This window comes from Delphinus delphis, chromosome 13 (genome assembly GCF_949987515.2).
Source record: "Delphinus delphis chromosome 13, mDelDel1.2, whole genome shotgun sequence".
Lineage (NCBI taxonomy): Eukaryota > Metazoa > Chordata > Mammalia > Artiodactyla > Delphinidae > Delphinus > Delphinus delphis.
The window spans coordinates 8,695,316-8,719,911 of NC_082695.1; the positions used below are offsets into that span (position 1 = coordinate 8,695,316).

Consider the following 24,596-nt stretch of genomic DNA (forward strand, 5'->3'; position numbering starts at 1 on the left):
ACAGGAAATACGCGCTCTTATTATTACAGTGTTGGTAAGGATGCATCTTGCCTTTCTGGAAGGCGATTTGGCAGTATGTCCCAGAAGCCTTAAATTACGCGTACCTACCTTTTGACCCAGCAATTCCACTTCAGGAGATATGGCCTAAGGAAATAAATGGCGATATTAATAAAAATGTATGTACAAGGATGTCATTACAGCATTATATATAATCGGGGAAAATTAGAAACAGCCTAGATCAACAGTAGAGGATTGGTTAAAAAAATTGGGAGTATCTTAATAAATTGGTATAAATGAAGCTATTTAGTATAATAATACAAAAACATATTTGATATGGGAAATATTGGGCACTATATATTAAGTGAAAAAAAGCCTTAAAGCAGTATGTAATATCTCATTTTTGTTATATCTCTATGCCATATCTATCAGTATCAAATAGATTAGGGTTTGTTAAGTCTGGGATTGGTTGAAGACTTATCTATACTGTAACTTCTAAGCCCCGAAACTTCCAGATGACGTTACATTTTCTCATTCTCACAATCCTTTGTGAAGACAGCTTTATTCTAAAGATTAGGAATTTTGGATCCATTCTGAGTACTTATAAACAATCTGAAGTTCTGCAAAATTTTATGTAATTGATTCTGTCAGAGTTTGCAAGGTTCATTTACATCAAAATTATACTCTGATCTATATTCCATACTTGACAAGATTTTCTTAAAGGTGATTCTAGTTGTCTTCATATTTTCACTGTTAGAGGAAGAAGTTTAAAATGCCAAACAATTTAACACTGAATAAACTAAATAAAAGTGGATTCAATTCTAACATCGCACTTTCATAATATCCTCCATGTAGTTGTTAACATAGTATAGTGCAAGCATCTGACAGTTTTAAAATAATCTTGCTAAGATTGTGTGCATTTGCCTTAAAACTTTGTCTTATTATTTTTTTAATTTTCAGGGGTGATAGTCAGTTTTGTAGTCAAAAAGCAGCCATCTATTCATTGAATTTTACAGCAGACCCACCTCAGAGAGTATTTAAACTTGTTAACCAAATCAATCCATCTATTTTCTGCATTCACATTACAAACTGTAAGTATTTGATGGTGATATACTTTGTGAAACTCTGAAAATTTTTTTCTTTTAAAAATTCTTTTATGGAAAAATGTCCCATTGTTAGATTTAAAGCAGTTATTCTGTGGTTTGGCTAGAGTTTATCTTGAGGCCATTCCACAGACAACTGCAAGTAACTTTATAAACCTGTGGCCATGCACGTTTTCTTTAATTGTGCTTGTGTAGTTATCTTTTGAAATCTCATACTTTATTTCAAAGGTGTTTATAATATGTAAACATGCATAGGAATCTAGATTTATTTGGGGGGGGGTGTGTGTGTGTATGTATGTGTGTGTGTGTGTTTTACTTTATTTCCTCCTGATTTAATAGTTGAGAATCAGGTTCAGCTTTGGTTTCAGGTTCCCTTTTTCTCTTTTATTTTTACTAAGAATATTTGCATGAAAACAGGATCTTTATTTTTTTATTTCTTTATTTTTTTTTTGCGGTATGCAGGCCTCTCACTGTTGTGGCCTCTCCCGTTGCGGAGCACAGGCTCCGGACACGCAGGCTCAGCGGCCATGGCTCACAGGCCTAGCCGCTCCACGGCATGTGGGATCTTCCCGGACTGGGGCACAAACCTGTGTCCCCTGCATCGGCAGGCGGACTCTCGACCACTGCGCCACCAGGGAAGCCCCAGGATCTTTATTTATTTATTTTTTTAAATTTTTTTATTTTTTTAACATCTTTATTGGAGTATAATTGCTCTACAGTGGTGTGTTAGTTTCTGCTTTTGGGAGGTCTGAGGTCTTCTGCCAGCGTTCAGTAGGTGTTCTGTAGGAGTTGTTCCACGTGTAGATGTATTTCTGGTGTATCTGTGGGGAGGAAGGTGATCTCCGCGTCTTACTCTTCCGCTATCTTCAAGGTCCCCCCCAGGATCTTTATTTTTATCTGAGCATTTAGCTCAGTTAGGTGTCTAGTTCCAAAGTACATGTGAGTGTAAAATGTTATCAAGATATCAAAGATCAGAGACACATTTATGGTTTTATCTAACTTTATCGTCTTTTCAGAGTGTCTTTATATTTTGTTCCTTTGCACCTGAACATTTAGGCGATTGCTCTGTGATTTGTAATCTGAGGTAATGACTGGTCAGTCATTGTCATGTTCTCTGACATAACAGGCCCAGTGAACAGACCAGCCTGTTCCCTCCTCTTCCCACCTCTTATGTACAGGGCACATTATCCTCCTGGGCTTTGGAGGTGGCTGTGTGAGGGTAGAAACAGGGTCTTTCATTCCCATAGCCATCTGGAGAGAGTTGTCCCTTAGAGGTTTATGCAGCAGATGCCTCAGTCCATGGGCCAGAGAAAGAGATTGATTATTATTGGTTTCTCTTGTGCTCTTTACCTGTAGGCTTTAGAAACCATTGCTTCCACAATAGAGAAAACCCTATTTATTTAATAAGATTCAAGAAATCTTGGGGAAAGTGAATATAAAAAGAGACACTTTAGTGTCTTCACATCAACCTTAATGCTACTGAAAGTTGTTTCCAAAATACTACATATGTTATATATACTATACATGTTATGTTTTATACTGATCTAAAATGTTTTTTCTAAAAACAGATAAACCTGCATTATCCTTTATTAATCCGGAAGTGCCTGATGAAAGCAATTTTGATAAATTGATGAAAACATCGGATGGTTTTTCAACGAATGCAGAATCAGATGTTTCCTTGACAACTAAACCGGATGCTCCAAATACTGCAAAATATGAGGTGAGCCAGGAACTTAAGTCCACTCATCCCATCACAAATATCTTGTCTTTGTAAGTTAACTTTTCAGTTTGTTCCCAGTAAACGGGCTTTCCTGAGACACAGAATTCATATTATAAACTAAAAAACTTAATGTGCGTGCTTATAGATCAAAGATCATGAAAATTAAACTTGAGTAGTTGAATTCTAACATAGGGTTGTGAGGCATTTATTCTGTGGTAAGCTTGCATTTGTCTCTGCAGAATTTTTTCTTTTCCACCTCAAAAGATGCAGCAAAGTGCTTTTTTCTTTGCAAAAAAAAAAAATTTGCAAAGATGCAAATTTTATGCATCTTCCTGTGTCACTATAAAAGTTACCACTTCTTGAGAATTTCCCATGTGCCAGGCACTGTGCAGAGCTTTTCAGACATAATTGCACACAACCCTGGGAAGGATGTGTCATTGTTTCCATTTAAGTGATGAGGAAAACAGAGGTATAGGAAGGAACTAGTGTTGGAGCTATATTTTACTGGTACAAAGTATTCCTTCCATGGATGTGTCGTTATTTATTATTGAGTCATTCCACTATTTACCAGACATTCGTTTCTAGTTTCTGCTATTGTAAATAATCCACAATAAACATTCCTATAGGTACATATATATATATACATATATATATTTTTTTTTTTGGCTGTGTTGGGTCCGTTGCTGTGCACGGGCTTTCTCTAGTTGTGGCGAGCGGGGGCTACTCTTCATCGCGGCACGCAGGCTTCTCATTGCGGTAGCTTTTCTTGTTGCAGAGCATGGGCTCTAGGCACATGGGCTTCAGTAGTTGTGGCCCGCAAGCTCAGTAGTTGGGGCTCACGGCCCTGGAGTGTGCGGGCTTCAGTAGATGGGACACATGGGCTCAGTAGTTGTGGCTCTTGGGCTCTAGAGTGCAGGTTCAGCAGTTATAGCACACGGGCTTAGTTGCTCCGTGGCATGTGGGATCTTCCTGGACCATGGATCAAACCCGTGTCCCCTGCATTGGCAGGTGGATTCTTAACCATTGCACCACCAGGGAAGTCCCTAAATACATATATTTTTGTCTGATTAAACCTTAGGATATGTTCCTATAAACGGGTTAACTTGGTCAAAGTGAATGGGAATTTAAAATACCGATACCAGATTGCTCTCCAGAAAGATTGCAGGAATTTATACTCCCAGCTCTGGTGAAGGACAGGGCTTGTTTCCCCCTTGCTGGCACCTGTGTCAGCTTCCTACATACCCTTCCAGTGGAATAGAAATAAAATTGCCTAGAATAAAAAAGCCTGCAAATGCAGTAACATGCGTACACAGAAACACACATCCTTAAAAGGAAAAGGGTGGGGCAGCTAGTTAGAGGTAAGCTCCCTGCGGACAAGGACCACATCTGTTTTTTAATCACCCCTGTGTTCCCGATGCCTGCAGTGCTGCCTGTCACATAGTAGGTGTGCAGTAAGTGTTGAAGGAACACCTTAGTTGCACCTTGACAGCTGTTTGTTGTTCTGTTTGCAGTATGGGGTTCATTTGCAGACTTCACATTCATTTCTGAGATTTCCTTCTCCCCTTACATCATCTCTGTGCACCGATAATAACCCTGCAGGTAAGAGAGTGGGCACTTTTCTTCCTCTCTGCAAACAGAGTTTGTTCTTAGTTTATATTTATAGTAGTCATAATTAAACAGACTTCGTAACTAGAAACAGAGAGTCTTAGAGTTGAAAGAGGCCTCAAAGGTTGAATAGTTCAGTTTCCCACCCAGTGCCAGAATCTTTTCTACAACATGCAGTCACTGTTTGAGCACTTGCAATGATGGGGAACTCACTACTTGTAACCAGCCCATTAAGTTGTTTAACTCTTTCAGTTGTTGGAAAGTTCTTTTTTTAAAAAAATATTTATTTATTTGGCTGCAGCAGGTCTTAGTTGCAGCATGCAGGATCTTTTAGTTGCAGCATGTGGGATCTAGTTCCCTGACGGGGGATCGAACCTGGGCCCCCCTGCATTGGGAGCATGAAGTCTTAACCACAGGACCACCAAGGAGGTCCCTGTTGGAAAGTTCTTTCCTCGCTGGAGCTAAAGTTTGTCAGTAGTTAACACTGATTAACTGTATGCTGGGTATTGTGTAAAGTGCTTGCATGTGTTTTTCCATGTGATCCTTACAATGATCCTCTAAGGGAGGGTTGTTTTCATTCTTTAGATGAGGAAACTGAGAAACATTCAGTTTCTTACTCAGGCGGTGGTGGAGCAGGGATACAACCCATGCAGCTGCCTCCCATGGGTCCTGCTTCTCCTTCAGGAGCATCATAGACTCCATGGAGTAACCCTCTTGGCAGTGGAAGGCAATAGGCCTGGCTCTCCAGTCTTTAGCCAGCCTCACACTATGCAGAAACCTGCTAAGCCATGGATGACAGTATGTGACCTAATGAAGCAACACTTGCTACACGAAGGAAAATGTGTTCTATTGAATAGATGCTTAACCTTGCTCACACAAAGGAACAGTGTAAATTAAAACGAAACTGAGGGACTTCCCTGGTGGTGCAGTATTTAAGAATCTGCCTGCCAATGCAGGGAACATGGGTGTGAGCCCTGGTGCGGGAAGATCCCACATGCTGTGGAACAACTAAGCCCGTGCACCACAACTGCTGAGCCTGCGCTCTAGAGCCCATGAGCCACAACTACTGAGCCCGTGTGCCACAACTACTGAGGCCCGCGTGCCTAGAGCCTGTGCTCTGCAACAAGAGAAGCCACCACAATGAGAAACCTGTGCACCTCACGAAGAGTAGCCCTTGCTCGCCGCAACTAGAGAAAGCCTGCAGGCAGCAACGAAGACCCAATGCAGCCAAAAAAATTAATGAGAAAAAAAAAAAAAACAACGAAACTGAGATACTGTTTCCACCTAATAGATTGGCAAAGCGTAAAGAAATTTAAGTCTGTGGATAAGTAGGCACTTGTCTATATTGCTGGTGGGACTAAAAATTGGTAAGGCCTCTGTGAAGAGCACTTTGGTATTATGTATCAATATTGCACATGAATATGCCCTTTGACCTAGCTTTTCTACTTATAGGAGTTGGTCCTACAGAAACTCTGGCCCACATGCAAAACAATAGATTGCAGCATTATTATAGCAAAGCTGGAGACAGCTTCCATTAGTGGGGAACTGGTTGAATAAATTATGGCATGTCTATAATAGAATACTAATTCTCCCTAAAAAGAGTAGGAGGAAGCTCTTTATGTACTGAGATAGACTGAACTCCAAGATACATTGTTCAGTGAAAAAAACAAAGGGCAGAATATATATTGTGAGTTTGTTTCCAAAAGGGGAAAGAACTACTAAAAAAAAAAAAAATTTATACACGCACACACACATACATATACATATATATACATACATATATATACACATGCGTTTATTTGCGTAGGATATTTCCAGAAAGATACACAAGAAACTTCATGCTGACTGTCTCTGGGGAAGGGAACTGGTGGTTGCTGGGGGACAAGGGTTGGGGGGAGACTTCTCTCAGTATCTTTTTGTGCCTTTTGAATTTTGAATCATGTGAATGTATTATGTATTTGAAAAATATTTTTTTAAACCCTATATTAAGCATATTATGTCTGTGTCGTAACTTTGCAGTTTTACTTAGATTACAATTTTTTAGTTACTGTTGGACAGTTAAAATTTTTCTTGTTTTAAAAATTTTTTTCCCTTTCCCTTGGGAATGCTACGATTTCCAGCATTTCTGGTTAACCAAGCTGTTAAGTGCACCAGAAGGATAAATTTGGAACAGTGTACAGAAATTGAAACCCTGAGCCTGGCTTATTACAGCAGCCCTAAAATTTTGAGGGTAAGAATTATTTTGAAGTGAAACTTGATTCATTGGGTTTATTTTCCGTTCTTTGTACCCTTTTAAAATATAAGTAGAGCATCATTTCAATACATGATTGACACTCAGAATTTTTCTTCTCCAGTTCTTTGGTATACTGATACCAAAGATATTGAAATAATCACTTAAAATAATTTTTATTTTTATATAGTTAGCTCATATTTTGCTTCCTTTTTTTTTGATTTCATTCATTTTGATGGTAACCAATAGTCTGTCTCCTGAATTAAAATGACCTTTATTAATAATCAAAACCTTTAGAATTATAAAAACATCTTAATGTCTGTCACGGGAATGATCATGTTAGCACCACAAAGTTATCTTTCTGGTTGGCAGATGAAATAAACACCCAGGAAAGGACAGGAAATATGTTTGCTGGAGAAGAAGAGGCCCCTGTGTGAAGAGGCCCCTTCTTCCTGGTTACGGTGACTGAAGCCTGAACTGAATAGATGAGAGGCCACTGGCCTGCTTGGTGGGTGATGTGAAGGGCTGCAAGGGGAGAAGACATTTTTCAGTGATTTAAAACTATATGATTATTTTGAAAGCCCCCTTCCCCTTCTGATTTCCGGAGTGTGGTGACGGGGGCGTCCATGGCACCTGTATTCATCTGGGCTTCAGTTTTCAGAATCAGGTTGAATCTTTCCTCTCCCTGCCCTTTCCCTCTCCCTCTCTCCTCAAAGTCAGCCATCTATGCCTGTGAATTCTTCCAATTCGTGTGACTTCTCACAGTTGTCCTGGAAGCATTCCCTCAGGCGTGCAGGCACAGTTCTTTTTCAGTTTAGCTCCCCCGCCCCACGTCCACTCATCCCCCTCCCCAAAGCTCCCATTAGCCTAATAGGGCATCTTGGGGTTAGAGAAGTGGGGTTGGCAGCGTGGGGACAGGAATGAAGGGAGGTGGAGCCCTTTAGGAAAAGAGTTCCAGCGGTGCTGGGGAGGCAGGAGCCTGGCCCCGAGGGGGCTCGGGCTACAGGCAGGAAGGCCACTTAGGAGACTGGACATTGCCTGGGCAGGCAGTGGTGTCCTTCCAATGAGGACAGGCGCAGCGCAAGTGACCAGGAGGATGGGAGCCATGTCTTCCCTACAGTGTTATGTCACTGATGACCGTATGGAAAATACTGCACAATTACACTGAAGTGTGGAGGCTTCCTGAGACTAGCTCTGCTGGGCTGGTCTCCTGAGCTTCCATTCAGAAGGAAATGAATATAGAAGGGAAATGTAAAGTTATTATGACACAGATACAAAAAATATATAGGTGGCAAGTCTTGATTAAGGAAATTCTGTTTTCCTCTTTGAGAAGTCTTTAATAAGATGAATGTGCCCTTTAACCCACGGTCTGAAAAAGCAATAAAAATGCTTCTTTTTGTTGTACTTAACAAAATTTGTTGTTCTTTTTATCTAGGTGCCTGGTTCAGGAACAAAGGTAAGAGTACTTCTTAATGGAATTATTGTCTTACTTCGGGGCGTTTGAAATGAATACACTTATGGTCAGAAGGGTACCTTACTGCCAATAACAAAAACATTTGCCAAAAAGCAAGCAGAAATGAAATAGGGAAACTCCTTAGTAGACATCCTTTTGCTATCACAAAAGGGTCAGATTTTCAAATTCCTTAGTTTTTGTAGTGCACACTTGTTCATGTTTAAATGACGTAGCTGTCTTGACTGACAATGGGTGTGATTGGCTTCTGTGATTTCAGGGCATCCCTTGATATCTTCTTGGCCTCTTGTCAAGAGAGCTGGCTAGCTCCCAGGATTCTGCCTGTCCAGTGTAGAAGATAGAAAGAAACCTTTTGCCCAGTGAATGTACACACCTGTGTAGGAGGTGTGCACTCTCAGTGTAGCTTCCAGTGTTGAGTTGCAGGTAGGTTCTATTCAAAGCCTTATGGCCCCAGCTCAGGGGCCCTATAGAACTGTGGTCAGGAGGCCACGGTCTCTTTGCAGATATGTCAGGGAGAAGTATGGTGGATCTACCTCTTACTCTTGGGGCTGCACCCTGTGCCTGCCTGTGAATACAGTCCCCAAGGAGGCCAAGGCAGTGGCCTTGTCGTAGTCTCCCAGAGCCTGTGGAATTGGTTGCCCTTGGTTCAAAAGTCAGCTTTGCTGTTGTTTTCTTGTGTGACATATGCCTCAGTCTCCCCAGTTGCAAGTGGATGGTAGGTCTCTGCTCCAGAGGCTTGATGTAAGGCTCGAGGGAGAATGCACATAATGTAAGACTTGGTGCTTGGTGCAGCAACTAGCACGCAGGAAGCACTGCGGACAGCAGTACCCACTGTGATTGATTTCATTACGTCTCTGGACACAAACATGTTTGAGGTAGGCATTTGGAAAGGAATGGTTGTGTGACTTTGGACTTAACAATACTGTGTGTGGGCCTGGATTTCCTCATCTGTGAAGGTGCTTTCAAACTTATTTCAGTTATAGTGCTTCTTCAAGTGAAAGAAGGGAGAGCCTTCCCTAGTGTGTAACATGGATTGAATCCAAAGCCCCTAGTTGGGGCTTCCCTGGTGGTGCAGTGGTTAAGAATCCGCCTGCCAATGCAGGGGACACGGGTTCGAGCCCTGGTCCGGGGAGATCTCACATGCCGTGGAGCAACTAAGCCTGTGCACCACAACTATTGAGCCTGCACTCTAGAGCCCGTGAGCCACAACTACTGAGCCTGCATGCTGCAACTACGGAAGCCCACGTGCCTAGAGCCCGTGCTCCACAACAAGAGAAGCCACTGCAGTGAGAAGCCCGTGCACCGCAACGAAGAGTAGCCCCCGCTCGCCGCAACTAGAGAAAGCCCACGCACAGCAACGAAGACCCAGTGCAGCCAAAAACAAATAAATAAAAATAAATTGATTAATTTTTTTAAAAACCCAAAAAACAAAGCGCCTAGTTGGAGCAGGGGTGGGGTCCGAAGCCCTTTACCTGCCTGACCTCCCCATCTTTCTCCTTTCTTGGTCCCTGTGAGGAACCCTACAGCTCCCAGGGACCCAGTTTGAAAGTCATATAATAGACTAGCTCTCAAATACTTCCAGCCACTAAAAAGTGCCTTTATTATAGCATTCAAAGCTTGAACTGTCTGTGGGGACAACTGCCCTGTACGCCATATAGTGTTGGTACTAAGATGGTGCCTAGTAGGTACTGGGCACTCAGTGGGTTATGTGTTAATTGAATGACTAAGGATTGATTCAATCAAGAAGGGAAGACCTATTGTGAGGGATAATAGGACGTTACTCAAAGGCACGTACTATGTGCCAGGCACTGTTCCAAGTGTATGTGTGTCTGCAGTCCTTTAGTTGTCCCAGTGGTTCTAGGAGGTAGGTCCTGTTGTTGGCACTCTGGCATGTGAGTCACAAAGATATGACTTAGCTTGCCCAAGGCTACACAGCGGGGAAGAGGCAGAGCTGGGACAAGAAACCAAGCTGTCTGGCTCCAGAGACCTTATTCTTAACCGTGACATTGGACTAGCTCTACTGTGTGCCAAGCCCTGAGTTTGGAAGTTTCACACACGTTCTCTCTTTGCGTCCTATGGCCACACAGTCAGGAAGTGGCAGACTGCGACTTCCAACTCAGATCTGTGTGACACCAAAGCTTGTGCTCCGAAGGATATCAACTAATATCAGGGATGTGTTTAAATTCTTTTAAAATGCAGCTTCCAAGGTCTGTTAGAGGATGAGGAATATAAAAATCGGATCCAGTCTCCCCATTAATGGAAGCCCATTGTGATTGCTTGGAATTATTGTCAATATCTATTGAACCATCAGTGAAAGATTGTCATGGCCCTGTAGTTTCATTGTTAAGTATGCTTTACTTCTTTGCCAGTGGGTAGTTTGGGAATGGGATATGATTGAATAGGACATTCAGGAAACCAGAAGAGCCGTACCATTTTCATTCTTGTGTCTGGTCCAGTGGATGGTGATACACTAGTGCAGCTCTTGCCACTTACACTCATCCATCAGTCTTTACAAAGCCAACTGAACCCTTCCGTTTCTGCCAGCCACACCCACACACCATGGGAATGGCTCCATCAGAGGATATGGAATGGTGTGCACTTTCTTAGAACACAGTATCATTGCTGAATCAGGGCCTGTTCAGATAAAGGAATCCAGGGTTATCTTTTGATGACTTGCTTAAGAGCTAATTAACCGGTAGCATGGGACTCCCTTCATAACTCTTTTTTTTTTTTTTTTTTTTTTACGGTATGAGGGCCTCTCACTGTTGTGGCCTCTCCCGTTGCGGAGCACAGGCTCCGGACGCGCAGGCTCAGCGGCCATGGCGCACAGGCCCAGCCGCTCCACGGCATGTGGGAATCTTCCCGGACCGGGGCACGAACCCATGTCCCCTGCATCGGCAGGCAGACTCTCAACCACTGCGCCACCAGGGAAGCCCCCTGCGTAACTCTTAAACCCAGTGGTGCGACTTGTTATGCAGAGGATGTTGTGGTGACTGGTGTTGCCCTCCTGCGACTCCATCACATGACATCTAGTCTTTGCTTCTGAACCATGTCACGTTCTTATATTAGAGGTTTGACTTACAAGGATAGTTGCCGGTCTTCATGGTCATGGGAGCAGTATATAAGAACTCCTTGTTTATCTATAAAATTACAGCTTAAATACTTAATAATTTTGAATTATAAACAACGTAGTACATGGTTGAGGGCAAAGTTCAGAGCAATATGAACAACTAGATATAAATTAGATTCCTTCCTAAACAGTGGTTTCTAAGAGCAGGCATTTAGAGCAAACATCAGACTTGTCTCATGGTACAAAGAGGCCAAAATATCTAGAGGTTTGAGCCATTTAAAGGATTGCTTGGTGCTTTGTCACTCTGCTGGCAATGGCCATAAGTGAAAAATGTCCTTTAATAGCATTGGTCTAACCAGGGCTTCCTGATTTTGCTTTAAAAATTTGTTTGTCTCTGTTTTTCTTACCCATGATCCTACCACCCATTGTGTGCGTGTGTAAGGGTGTGTGTAGAAGTTGTGTGTAAACTGGGTCAAGCATATATTCAGAGAGGTTGTGGGGCTTTAGGAGGATGGACCCTGGGATTGTGTGAAGAATGTGCACGTGCGTGTATACAGTGGGTGTCTTTATCAGTAGGAGCTGTGGTTTGGAGGTGAGAGTGTATGTGTGCATTTGATGGTGTGATGGGAGTTTGTGTGTGTGTGTGTGTGTGTGTGTGTGTGTGTGTGTGTTTGGGATATAATTCACGTACTATAAAACTTACCATTTTAAAGTGTACAATTCAGTGGTTTTTGGTATATTCACAAGGTTATGCAATCATCACCAACATCTAATTCCAGAACATTCTCACCACCCCAAAAAGAAACCCTGTGCTCATTAGCAGTCACCCTTCATTCTACCCCAACCTTCTCCCCCAGCCCCTGGCAACCGCTAATCTACTTTCTGTCTCTATGGATTTGCCTATTCTGGACATTTCCTATAGATGGGATCATGTAGTACGTGGTGCTTTGTGTCTGGCTTCTTTCATTTGGCACAGTGTTTTCAGGATTCATCTATGTTGTAGCATGTGTTAGTGCTTCTTTCCTTTTTATAGATGATTCTTTTTATTTATGATATTCTTTTGTATGGATAGACCACATTTTATTTATCCATTCATCAGTTGATGAATGACAACTGGGTTATTTTCAGTTTTGGGCTATTAAGAATGCTGCTGTGAACATTTGTGTACACGTTTTTGTGTGAATATGTTTCCAGAGGCAATCACTTAACATTTTGAGTATATCCTTCTCAGATATTTTCTTTGTGAATGTATTCATGTGTTTACATATAAATATCTGTGTTTTTGCAAGTGTGGAATTCTAGTATGCATATTGTTCTATAGCACGCTTTTCCCTTCTTGGCAGTGTATCTGTGGAGGTGTGTTTCAAGTTTTTCGTTATTTTAACCCATTCACCTCTGTTGTGGTGTGTCTTTAATAATCCAGGACTTTACTTTGCAGGTCCCTATCACTGTTCAGTCCATCATCATTCAATCTCTAAATAAAACACTAACCCGACTGGAAGACACTGACACTGATGTATTGAGGCCGCTGGTTCTTGTCGAGGCTGGGCATGATAAAATCTGCACTAACATCATCCTTGAGGTAGGCGCCCAATTTGGCTTTGAAAGTTTGCTCTGTTTGTGGGCGACTCAAGCTGTGTGGTGCTGAGGGGTAACTGGATGCCCTCTAAAGGGGGCTCTGGCCATCCGATGGTATCACTTTTCTTGTCTTGGCCTCCTACTTCCCTTTATCCTATCTCATCAGAGGTCGCTTCTTTGTCTCTGAAATAATCGTGTAATTTTTCTCCACAAACCTAGTAACTTACAAGGATACGTCAAAATTTGTTGTTGCTGCTGTTGTGTTTGTTTGTTTGGTTTTTTTTAGATGTTGGGAGTAGGAGTTTATTAATTTATTTATTTTTGCTGTGTTGGGTCTTTGTTTCTGTGCAAGTGCTTTCTCTAGTTGTGGCAAGCGGGGGCCACTCTTCATCGCGGTGCGCGGGCCTCTCACTATCGCGGCCTCTCTTGTTGCGGAGCACAGGCTCCAGACGTGCAGGCTCAGTAGTTGTGGCTCATGGGCCTAGTTGCTCCACGGCATGTGGGGTCCTCCCAGATCAGGGCTCGAACCCGTGTCCCCTGCATTGGTAGGCAGATTCTCAACCACTGTGCCACCAGGGAAGCCCCATGTTTTTTTTTTTAATATTTATTTATTTGGCTGCGCTGGGTCTTAGTTGCGGCACACAGGATCTTCATTGTGGCATGTGGGATCTTTTAGTTGTGGCATGCAGGATCTTTTAGTTGCAGCATGCGGGCTCCTTTAGTTGCGGCATGCAGGATGTAGTTCCCTGACCAGGGATCAAACCTGGGCCCCTGCATTGGGAGTGCAGAGTCTTAATCACTGAACCACCAGGGAAGTCCTGCTGCTGTTGTTTTAGCACATTTATCTGCACAGATAGGCTGATTACATTCTGCTCAGACCAGCTGATTTGGAACTTATGTAATTGGGCACAGAAAGGCTTAGATGCCCCTGTCTGTCAGCTGGGGCTGATGCTGAGATAACACTTCCCATGATCCGATTGGACAGGAGAGAAAAGCTTTAACACGTGGAGAAGTGGGAAAGGATTTGCCTCCTAGATACATGTTTTTTTATCTGAGTTATTAATACAGCTACAGAAATTTATTGGAAACAGGTGTATTTGAAGTATCATTTTGTTTTTTAGGTGAAGTATAGCCTCACGTATACAAATGCAGGTGAGATAATAAAAGCTGATGTCTTTGTTCTTCTGGGAGCGGTTAGCAGTGCGATGGTTCCATTCCAACAAAAGTTTGAAATTTATTTTATTCAGGTAAGTTTGATCAGTTTTGTATAAGTATGTAATTGCCAAGTATAAAGAAATCATGACTTAGTGGGGAAAAAAAAATCAAATTAGAAGTATTACCACTTCTAACCATTTGTATGGAACAAAGGACTTGCATGTATCCTGTGGAGCTTGTAATGAAATCAAGCCAGAGTCCTTGTATCTTTTCCATTTGGGAATAAGATGCTCTTCCATGTGAGCTTGTTCTTTTACAGCATGATGTACTCCTACACTCAGCAGATATATTTATAGTTCTGAGTAGGGAGAGAGATTCTTTTATTGGTTGGTAATCCCACATTATGAAAACCATTTCATTTTCTCTCTGCCATTTCCTTATTAAAATGAGAATTACTGGGCTTCCCTGGTGGCGCAGTGGTTGAGAGTCCGCCTGCCGATGCAGGGGACACGGGTTCGTGCCCCGGTCCGGGAGGATCCCACGTGCCGTGGAGCGGCTAGGCCCGTGAGCCATGGCCGCTGAGCCTGCGCGTCCGGAGCTTGTGCTCCGCAACGGGAGAGGCCACAACAGTGAGAGGCCCGCGTACCGCAAAAAAAAAAAAAAAAAAAAAAAAGAGAATTACTTGGGGCATTTCTGCATTGTCTTTCAGCAAAATACAAAGCCAGTTCCTCTCAGTGGAAACCCTGGTTATGTTGTGGGACTCCCGTTAGCTGCTGGATTTCAGCCTCAGAAGGGATATCCTTTTGGCACCATAGAGAAGCTTGATTTCCCTGTCCATGTGTGTGGGCTGCACTTCTTATTGCTGAGAGTCCTGAGGGCTGGACTCTCGCCAGAGCTTCCTGTGGGTGCCTCTGCCTGCACAGCAGGTAGGGCTGTGTGGAGCCTGACAGGGTGGAGCAGTACAGCGCAGGAGAGTGTCAGTGTCTTACAGTGAAAATCTTAAGACAGAAAGCTTGACAGACATTTAGAGGTATTTAATTTTATACTTAAACAGAGACTCTTAAACAAATTGAGTGATTTTGAAAATTTGGAGTTAATTTTGAAGGGCCTGTTTCTGAGAAGTTTTCTCCTGAGGATCTCCTAATCAAGGAAAATAGTTATAACTATTTTTTGCCTTCTTCTGGGAAATAGCTGTCAAAATTCCCGAGACCTAGAGAAAGGGATATTTGGGTCTCTCCCATGTGACTCATATGACACCACCTCTTAAGAATCAGCTGCTTTAGTACTGGGCAACTCCCTTAACCTTCTGTGAATGTCTGGGATTATGCAGACCACGAACAGATACGGACAACTTACTCTTCTTCGTAGCACAGCTGAGCAAGACTGCTTAGCAATAGCGGGGATCCGGACCCCAGTATTATTTGGTTACAACATGCAATCTGGCTGTAAACTCAGGTAAGAGAGTAACTTGCTTCTGTTGGAGCCCATTTGTGTTGATCAGAAAACAAAGCATTCTTACCCTTTGCATTTTAATCAGAACTCTGCATCAGCTGACAGGCTCATTAGCATTATTATTAGTGGGTAGTAGCAACAGTAACAATAACTTACAATGTTGTAGTTTTGGTTTTCTAATTTTAATTCTCATAACCGTAAACCATTTGTCATGATTCAAAGGAAAGTGTTACAACCCTTGCGCTTATCAAATATGGCAGAGTAAAAATCTCAAGGCTTCGTATGTTTTGTTTCTAAGGTGGCATAGCTCTTGAGTTCATAGCAAAAATATGTTCTCTGAAAGTCCTTCCTTTATTTCTGAATTTTAATGTACTCAGCACAACAAACCCAATGAGAGGCAGCCTGAATGTGATCTGTTTTTAATTTATCTTTTTATTATCAAACATAATGTAAAATGTCAAACAGCTCTTCATGGCTTGTTCTAAAGACAGCAGTTCTTACCTTCATTTCCCCCATCCCAGAGACAATCACTTGCAACTCTTACAGCTGATTTTTTGGAAATTTACCCCCAAATATTTAAATAACCCACACGTAATGCTACTTCTTGATTTTTTTGGTTTTATGACTTATTTATTTTTAATTTTAATTTTTTTATTCAAGTATAGTTGATTTATAATTTCAGGTGTACAGCAAAGTGATTCAGTTATATTCTTTTCAGATTCAGATTCTTTTCCGTTATAGGTTATTACAGCAATTGAACATAGTTCCCTTTGCTATACAATAGGCCCTTGTTGCTTATCTATTTTATTATGACTTTTTTTATTTATTGAGCTCCCACTGTGGAGGATGAAGATTTGGCTCTTTCTCCTTTGATCCCCTACCCCACCACCCGCTCACTTCCCATCCTTATGTCTCCCCAGGGTATCTACATCATTATTTTGGTTAGACCAATATTCACCATTTACATCATTCTGATTGCTTTAGACTAGCATTTCTCAAAGAGGGTTCCATGGGATACATTTCCATAACATGTCAGTAGGGGTAAGTCTGTGGTCCAGTATGTTTGGGAAACACCAAATTAAAGTTAAAAACATGATTCCTTACTAAGTAAGCACTTCTCAGAGTCTTCAGTACACCAGTGTACTTCAGGGGGGACATGGGTATGCAATAGTTCCCAAATTTTTGGCCATGGAACCCTTCTTGTACAGAGCCTCTCCATGGAATACAGTTTGGGAAACATTGTTTTGGATTCATCTCCCTGGCCAACCAAGATTTCACAAAGTGAGAGACACTTTCACTTCAAAAAATCCCCTTTTAGAGAGTGAGAAAAGAAACTAGAGAGAATATGCGTGTTGTTGAGGGCTGTAAAAACTGCAGGTACGATATTCTATAATCAGAGATGTTATGGGTACTAACACTGTATTAAAGTGATGCATTTCGCAGTTGTAACATAAAGGCTAATACCTTGTCTCTCATTTTTTAGTACTTTTTTGTGTACCAGAGAAATGTCAAAATAAAATATGACCCTGACACTTATTTAAAAAAAAACACAAAAAACTGCAGGTCTGAACAATCACCTCATTCGGTTGACCTTGTTTCCTTTCCCAAAAGACTGACCAAAGCTATCGCGTGTAGGCTGGTAGCGCAGAAGGTGGAGAGCCTGCTGAAGGGCCAGGGCTTCCCAGATTATGTGGCCTCTTTTGGAAATTCCCAGGCCCAGGATGTGCTGGACTGGGTACCCGTCCACTTCATCACCCAGACGTCCCACATGAAGGTAAAGGGGGAGAAGTTGAAGGCCACATGCTAGTGGTCTCTCCAACGTGCACCTGCCCCTCACTGTGGGGAGGTAGAGGCAGTGGGGGAGCTGGCGGTGGGGGGCTCTGGGTAGGAGCTTGGGCTTTGTCGTTAGATGAGCCTGGATCTTGAACACTGATTTTGCCCCTAGTTAGCATTGTCGCCTTTGGCCAGTGGTTTTACAGGTTTGAGCCTCTGTTTCCTCATCTGATAGCTATATTACTGACCTCATGGACTTGTTGAGAGTTAAATGAGGTAACATTCATGGTGCCTAGTGGTCACTCCATAAATGGAAACCACTACCAGTCACCATCCTATTCCTTGTTGGTGTTATGTAAGGCCTTCTCTAGGCATCGTGATATGATAGGTAAATGTCAGAACTGTTTCAACAAGACTTCCGTCTGCACAGCTGTCCCATCCGTTGTTCCCTGGTCTATAAAAGCAGTCCACATGTCAGAGCTTTCAATTCTAAAGTTCCCAGAAGAGTTTAACAGAAGTTGACGTCCTCCAAATAGGTTCTGGATCACGTGCGGTTCTTCTGCCCACCTTTTTCTTTTGTCTCAGCAGTCAGAGTGTGGGCCAGCCCCCGTCACCGCAGGCGTGCTCCCCATCTTATCCTTTAATTGCCCGGCTTTTTCTTGTCACAGTTTCTTCAGGCCTCTCATTACCTGCTTAGCACATTTATAGCGTGGGGATAATGGGGGTGAGGACTAGCTCCGATCCTGCCCTCCCCACCGAGTCCCCAGCAGGGACCCGTGGTTACTCAGTCCCTGCTGTTCACCTAAGTCTTGGCTCAGCTCTGCTGCCTCAGTGAACCAGGCAAATTGCTTCTAGTTTCTCAGAGATGGTTAAGACATCCAGTTATTACTTATCCCTCAGAAGGGAAGACATAGGTTGAGGGGAGAGGGGCAGCAGTGCAGACACTAGCACTGCTGGGGTCTGTGCTGGTCAGGGAGCTCAGAGGGCCTGGAACGGGTTTTGTACCAGCCTTCTAGGCATAGCCAGCACGAGAGCATCTGCTAAGCTCAGTTGATACCAGCTGCGTGTTGCATCTTTTCCTAATAACAGGATATTCTCAAGGATTTTTCAGCTTGCAAATTTCTTAAAAGGCAGTTTTAAGCCAAGGAATTCCACCCGTGCCTTTTTGGCAGGCACCAAATTTAGCAGGCCTGCTGGCTTTTCATGCCCTAAAGAGATGTATTTTTTTAAACTTTTTATTGTGGAAAAATTTCACACACAAAAGTAGAATACTCCAGTGGAACTCCATCTCCCCATTGGGCAGCTTCAACATTATTACATTTGCCAATTGATGAGACTGTAAAGGCAGGAAAGAGGTCTGGAAGGCCCCCTTGCCCATTTTCCCCTTGGGGCTGAGCAAACAGGGGTCCTGGGCAGAGGCCTCAGGCCCAGGTCCCAGTGTCTAGCCTGAACTCGGGCAGCTTCATTGTGGCACCAGTGCTCTCGGTGCAGAGGGAGAGTTAACATCTGTGACAGCTTAAGATGCCGCCTGTATACCCCCATGTAGCATCTTAATTGCCAACTGATGAAATCAGATAAGTGACAAGGAAGCACTTAAATTTCCTCTAAGTGCATTTTAACATGATACGCAGTCAGGTTTAATTTCTGTCTGTTAATAATACCGTTCTCCCTCTCCCCCCTCCCCCCGTGCCAACTTCGCTCCTGAAGTATCTCTGAGGTAGATGTAAACAGGCAGGTGCAGTTAGAGCTGTTAAGGCCCTGGAGGTTCCACAGTTGGGTATTGGGGTTACCACAGCTGCCAGGTAATGCTGGCCTCTTTAGAGATGGGAAGGGATGGAAAAATTATGCTTTAGGTGTTAAAATATTTTTGGAGCATTGAGTACTTTAAAATATGTGCTTTTTCTAAGCTGTTTTTATCTGAACTTCTAGAGTCTATTCATCCTCTTGTTCAGAACATTTTGTAATATGTGAAACATTTTGTAATTAAAACCCTGAACTGCAGATTAAGTTTGACTTGAGGTTGTTTAATACTCAAATTGATTAATGGCATTTTGTTTGGCAGGATTCTTGCCAGCTCCCAGTGGCGTTGGCTATAGAAGTGAAGTGGACTAAATACGGATCCTTATTGAACCCACAGGCTAAAATCGTCAATGTAACTGCAAATCTGATTTCATCCTCGTTTCCTGAGGTAGGCCTAATTTTAAAGGTATAGGTTAAGACACGAGTCCACACAAAACTGTGATAGGTGAAATTTATTTTGTAAAAAAGATAATTAAAATTTAAACAATCTGGATTCTTAAAACAATTTAGCAGTCATTATCTTTTATTTGGAGAAAAAACTCCCCTGAACACAGGGGTTTTATTCACATTAACATTCTTGTTTAGACTTGATCTTTTAAAACTCTTGTCTTGAGTTGTGAATGACATCGATGTGTTAGGACAACCTGAGTGAAAATTGTATCTCTCCTCTGAGTTAACGGCTGATTAGCCCTCCACGTACCTACCAGATTCATGAACCAACAGTGGTTGGGTGAGGAAGGAAATGAAAGCTGTCCCATCTTTGTTATCCTGGTGAATACACTGGAGGGTAGGGCTTGCATCACTCTGATTTTTTTTTATTACAGACCAACTCAGGAAATAAAAGGACAATTCTTATTTCCACTGCGGTTACTTTTGTGGATGTGTCTGCACCTGCAGAGGCAGGCTTCAGAGCTCGCCCAACCATCAATGCTAGGCTGCCCTTTAATTTCTTCTTCCCATTTGTTTGACGTAAGTCATTAAATAGGGAAACTACACCACACCTGCCTAATCAAGCGCGTGTGGGGCCCAGGGCTCCTTGGAGACATCCCACTTTATTATACGTATAACCCTTGAGGTTGCCCCCAGACCGACACACTTCCCCTCTCCACTCACTTCCCTCCTCTCTTTTCTCCCTTTGGGAATTTCATTCTACTTGCTTTGACTTTAGAAGGGGTCTGGCTTGGCCATTTCCAGTACTCTCAGTACATAGGTCATATGCGGGAGCCAAGTTGCACCTTTGGGAAGAACGTAAAGAGAACAGACCTTGAAGTAGTGCAGGCGTTGAGGGTTTATCCAGTTTATTCATCCCCTGCTTTAATGTGAGTTATTTTTTAAAATATTATTTTTAGTCCTCGCTTCGGCAGCACATATACTAAAATATTATTTTTAGTTCAGGCTTTTCAGGTCCCGTTAAAATGAGTACAAAAATAGCAAGTGGTATAAAATCATGCAAGTAGAGTACAAGGCCTCACGAGGGGATCTTCCCCCAAATGTCACGTTAATTACAGTGGAGTCTTGGGTCTAATTGCTACTTCTGTACCAGGCACTGAAGCTAGCTTGCTCTCCAGCTAGTGGGCCGGTATAGGATGCCACAGAGTGATTCCAAGCAGTTGAACCTAGAAAGAATACAGTAGGAGGGCCTGCGGGAAGGAGAGAGTTTATTTTATACATTAATTGTACAGTAATTGAGAAAAATGTTGTCAGGGTGCAGAACTGGGTGGAGCCAGCTAAAAGTTGGAGGACGCAGAGGAGGGGCTGGGTACTTGAGAACAAGCCCCTTGGGGGACATTGTGATTAGCTCTTTAGAACAGCTTGGAAATAGAAAATATTCTTCTAGCATGTGCTGATAGCTAAGGTAGCTCTCTTTTTTCTCTTTTGTCTTTCAGAGTGGTCATATGAAAGGATGCACTGGTTCCTTAATATACGTGTGAACTGTGAAGACTGTACATTTGATGAGATTAAGTTTTATATACAGCTAGTAATTGTCCAGCTTGTTGTTCATTTTCAAGCAAGAGTCAAGTGTTCAGCATGAGAAAAATATAGTTTATGATACATTTGTTAAACAGTGTGGGGTGGGAATGGGATGGGACATTCTCAGTCACACCAAGGAAGAAATAGAGCCTCTGAAAGACTGTGTCCCCCAGAATCCGAGCTGGCAGCAGTGAGACAAAGCCATCAAAGCAAACCTCTCCCCAACGTGGCCCCAGGAGGGGCGGCTGTCTTCCTCGTCACAAGCCCGTGAGGCAGGTCTTCCCTTTGGGGTGGGTGGAGCAGGTATGCCTCTAGTTCACCTCACCAAGAAGTCCATGCTGTCTCAATAGCTTGTTAAGTCTTTCAATTTCTTGTTCCTGTTATTACAAAAAGCAGACAAATAACTGAATTTACCTTCTGAGCCTCACCAGGGATGTGGCAGTCACACAGTGAGCCGCAGACACGCACAGGGAAGCAGAGCTGAATGAAAGCCATACTCCTCATGCAATCAGTCAGCCGGGGCCCAGCAGCGATGGCAGTGAGGAGAGAGACCTGGCAAAGCTGCAGGGAAGGAGGCAACGCCTAAACTGAATCCAAAAGGACAAGGAAGGCCTGACCGAGGGAAGTGGGCTCCAGGCTAAGGGCACTGAGTGAGCAGAGGCCTGGCCTGGAGAAGCTCAGTGCTGGAGGGAGGGAACGATCTGTGTTCACAGCGGGCGTTTTCCCAGACACCTTCTTACCTTCTCAGAGCAGCTGAATTCAAGGTGTTGGATCTTGGTGGCCAGTTGTATATTTATCTGTTTTAACCTTAGTAGCTGCCGTTCAGAACGTGTCTTAACCGAGATAATTATCCCTGAAAAATAATTGCGAGGGTCTCCATGATACTGGTCTCTAATTTAGCCCCTTGGGAAAAAAACTGTATTCCTTACAAATGTATAACTGGGAAGAGTGGTGACAAGTAAAACAGTCATCATGGCTTAAAGGCATCAGAACTAGGAGGGTCAGAGTTTTCATTTCTGAGCTACTCAGTACCCAGCTGTGAAATACTTCTTTGGCTTTTCTGGTGTGAGAAATCCTTAAAAATAATCACTGACCAGATGAAGGTTAAGCTCCTTAGTAGGGGGCAGTTCACAACAGTCTTGCTACTTAGCAGCAGTTGTTCAAAAGGCACTAAGTGCAAGCCTGGAAATGCTCAAGCTTGGGGTTGGGACTGTCACTTTGCCAACTTTCTGCCTCCAGAGCTGTGGCCAGTTGTCAGACAATGACCTGCATCTTGGCTTGGGGGCTGGCGGGGGGGGCTCCCAAATGCCCACACCACACTGCAGACACGGCCTCAAAGACTGGGCTGCAGTAGGGCTGCTCTGCCCCTTTCCAAGTGTGAGTGACAGAGTCTGGACCTTCCCCCACACGTGTGGCGCCCACAAGGCCTGGGAGTAGCCGCCTCTGGTCCACAGTGTTCCTGGTTGTCTCACTGAATCCGGTTTAGCCTTGTGTTGCTTCAGTCACGCTACTAAATTTGATAGCAGTGTAATAACGGGCAATAGCCAGTCATATGCCTCGCTGCCATTTAGACAAAGAAAATGAACAAATCTCACAACAGTGTGATGTAAGAGTACTGGGTAGTAACTGCTTCCTGAGTCATTTATAATCAGTCATGGTCTATCTACCTCACATAACCTTTGCAGAGAGTATTTTTCTGTTAGATTAGATGAAAAAATCGACATAAGCATCTAAAATATTATCTGAAAAGCCTCCATTATTTCCTTTGACAGAACCCAAATAAAGGTTCTTAATAGGCTTTACTTTAATCACTAGGTCTGAACTGGCCGCCCCCAAAGCCCACATGCCCGACAGAGCCGCTCTCACAGCCCTTTCCCCGGCCAGGTGGCACCACAGCAGGCGGCCACAGCAGGGGATGGGCCTGCTTCCAACAGGCTGCACTGTCGCTTAGTCAGTCTCCTGACAGCGACCCACAGCCCGTCGTGTTGGGCACTAGTCTAGGGATTCCCAACCCTGCTGGACACCCAGTCACCTGGGAGTGCTTCACAGACGGACACCTCCCTCTGGGCTCCGCACCAGACTCTCCCCTTAAAGTGTCGAGGGTGATTCTGATGCGGCAAGTCTGAGGACAGGCATTTGATCAACTCTGACTAGTTCGCTGATGGCTGAACCACTAACCAGTCACTAGGTCCACATAAAACCACAGCACAAATGGCTTCTCTGACATGGAGGCTCCCTGCACCAACAGAGAGTGTGTGAGGAAGAGGATCTGTACCTGAAATACGGTAAAGCAGTATTTCCCCAAGTGTGTCCTCCAGAGCCAGAGTCTACAGCACGCTCATAGGTGTTATTTCCTCCCAAAGTGTTGAACTGGTCAACTTGGAAAACAATTACAGTTCTCAGAGCCTTCATCATGCTAACTCGTGTTGTGACTTTCTCAAAGGGGGCAGAGTCTAGTGTACAGCATTTCTCAGCTTCCTTGCTCCCCTTCCGAAGGTGCCCCTCCCAAGGTGGGATGGGGTTTGGTAGAACACTCTCCAGGAAACACCAAATGAAAAACAAAGGTGCTTTGGGAACCAAGCTGGCAGGGATTGATCAGGGATTAGTCTAACCCTTGCCATAACCATCTTTCAGTAATCATAGAAATGAGAGTCTGAAGGAGAAAGGCACTTCCTCTCAGAGAACACGTCCTGGTGTCAATTTGTAGCCACAAAGGTGACGGTGGGACACCAAATCAGACCATGTTTCTCTTGGTTGCCAAGAGGAGGAGGACCAGGGCCTCTGCGTCCCTTCCAGGCTCCACCCACTGTCCCATCCCCCGCCCCCCCCCCCCCAGCCCAGGAGCGCAGGGGACATACCGTTGATGATCCGGGCCACCCGCCACAGGCGGAGCAGAATCAGCAGCCCTAGAGCCTCAAACTCATGCTCCCGGAAAAGGAGGACAACGTCGAGGATGAAGGAAACCACCACGACGATGGCGTCCAGGATTTCAAACTTGTGGTGAAAGAACTCCAAGCGGAAGACAAATATTTTAAAGAAAATCTCCATCATAAAAAAGGTCAAGATGGCAATGCTCATGTAGTGGAACACCTGAAGGGGACAAGGAGATACAGAGTAGACTCAGGCTGTCATGGGCTGGGGCAGGTCACACGGACGAGCTGGCCTTGAATGCCCCTGCCCAGTCACCGAGAGAATCCATTCATTTGACCAATCGCAAATTCCTGCCAGCACCAGGCGCTGTTCTCGGGCCGGACTGTGGCTGAGAACAGCACACACGTTGCTCTCTGAAGGGCAATGGGGCAATGGCAGTTGAAAACATCCGCCATGCCCTTTGGCCCTGCAAAGCTCACGCGTGCACAAAGACAGTAAGGATATTTACTGCAACATCATTTGCAGAACAAAAGATTTTCTACATTGTTTGGAGAACAACAGAAACGTCCACTAGACTAGGGCACTTGTTAAATGCATTATGGTATCTCCACATGGAGCATTACGCAATTGTTCAAAAGACCAAGGCTGATCCGTATGTATCGACTAGAAATGATGGTAAGATGGTAAGTGAAGAGAGTTCCCAGATCTTGATTTATAAATACTAGCCTTCACTAAAGTAACCTTTTCCATTCTGGGGCAGGGAAAGTACGAATGAGCTGGGACATCATCCAGGGCCAGAA

General features: G+C 43.6%; 2 protein-coding genes across 11 annotated transcripts in view; one reads left to right on the top strand and one right to left on the bottom strand.

The window, feature by feature from the left end:
• The window catches only part of TCTN1 (tectonic family member 1), a 29,065-nt gene extending 8,098 nt beyond the window's left edge, over positions 1–20,967 (top strand). For 2 of the 8 annotated variants that reach the window (XM_060028027.1, XM_060028034.1), the window contains 12 exons: positions 958–1,088; positions 2,669–2,820; positions 4,332–4,419; positions 6,546–6,655; positions 8,091–8,111; positions 12,635–12,778; positions 13,896–14,021; positions 14,639–14,724; positions 15,244–15,384; positions 16,993–17,155; positions 19,217–19,342; positions 19,779–19,934. In XM_060028027.1, the coding sequence (XP_059884010.1) occupies positions 958–1,088; positions 2,669–2,820; positions 4,332–4,419; positions 6,546–6,655; positions 8,091–8,111; positions 12,635–12,778; positions 13,896–14,021; positions 14,639–14,724; positions 15,244–15,384; positions 16,993–17,155; positions 19,217–19,342; positions 19,779–19,922 (1,432 nt within the window). In that variant the 3' untranslated portion in view covers positions 19,923–19,934. Of the gene's footprint in view, positions 1–957; positions 1,089–2,668; positions 2,821–4,331; positions 4,420–6,545; positions 6,656–8,090; positions 8,112–12,634; positions 12,779–13,895; positions 14,022–14,638; positions 14,725–15,243; positions 15,385–16,992; positions 17,156–19,216; positions 19,343–19,778; positions 19,935–20,840 lie in introns of those variants that run through there. The other 6 variants (XM_060028028.1, XM_060028030.1, XM_060028029.1 and 3 more) reach the window with 6 other exon arrangements.
• The window catches only part of HVCN1 (hydrogen voltage gated channel 1), a 28,740-nt gene continuing 25,093 nt past the window's right edge, over positions 20,950–24,596 (bottom strand). For all 3 annotated transcript variants that reach the window (XM_060028035.1, XM_060028037.1, XM_060028038.1), the window contains 3 exons: positions 23,784–24,015; positions 21,666–21,778; positions 20,950–21,302 (listed from right to left, as the gene is read on the bottom strand). In XM_060028035.1, the coding sequence (XP_059884018.1) occupies positions 21,237–21,302; positions 21,666–21,778; positions 23,784–24,015 (411 nt within the window). In that variant the 3' untranslated portion in view covers positions 20,950–21,236. The remainder of the gene's footprint in view (positions 21,303–21,665; positions 21,779–23,783; positions 24,016–24,596) is intronic.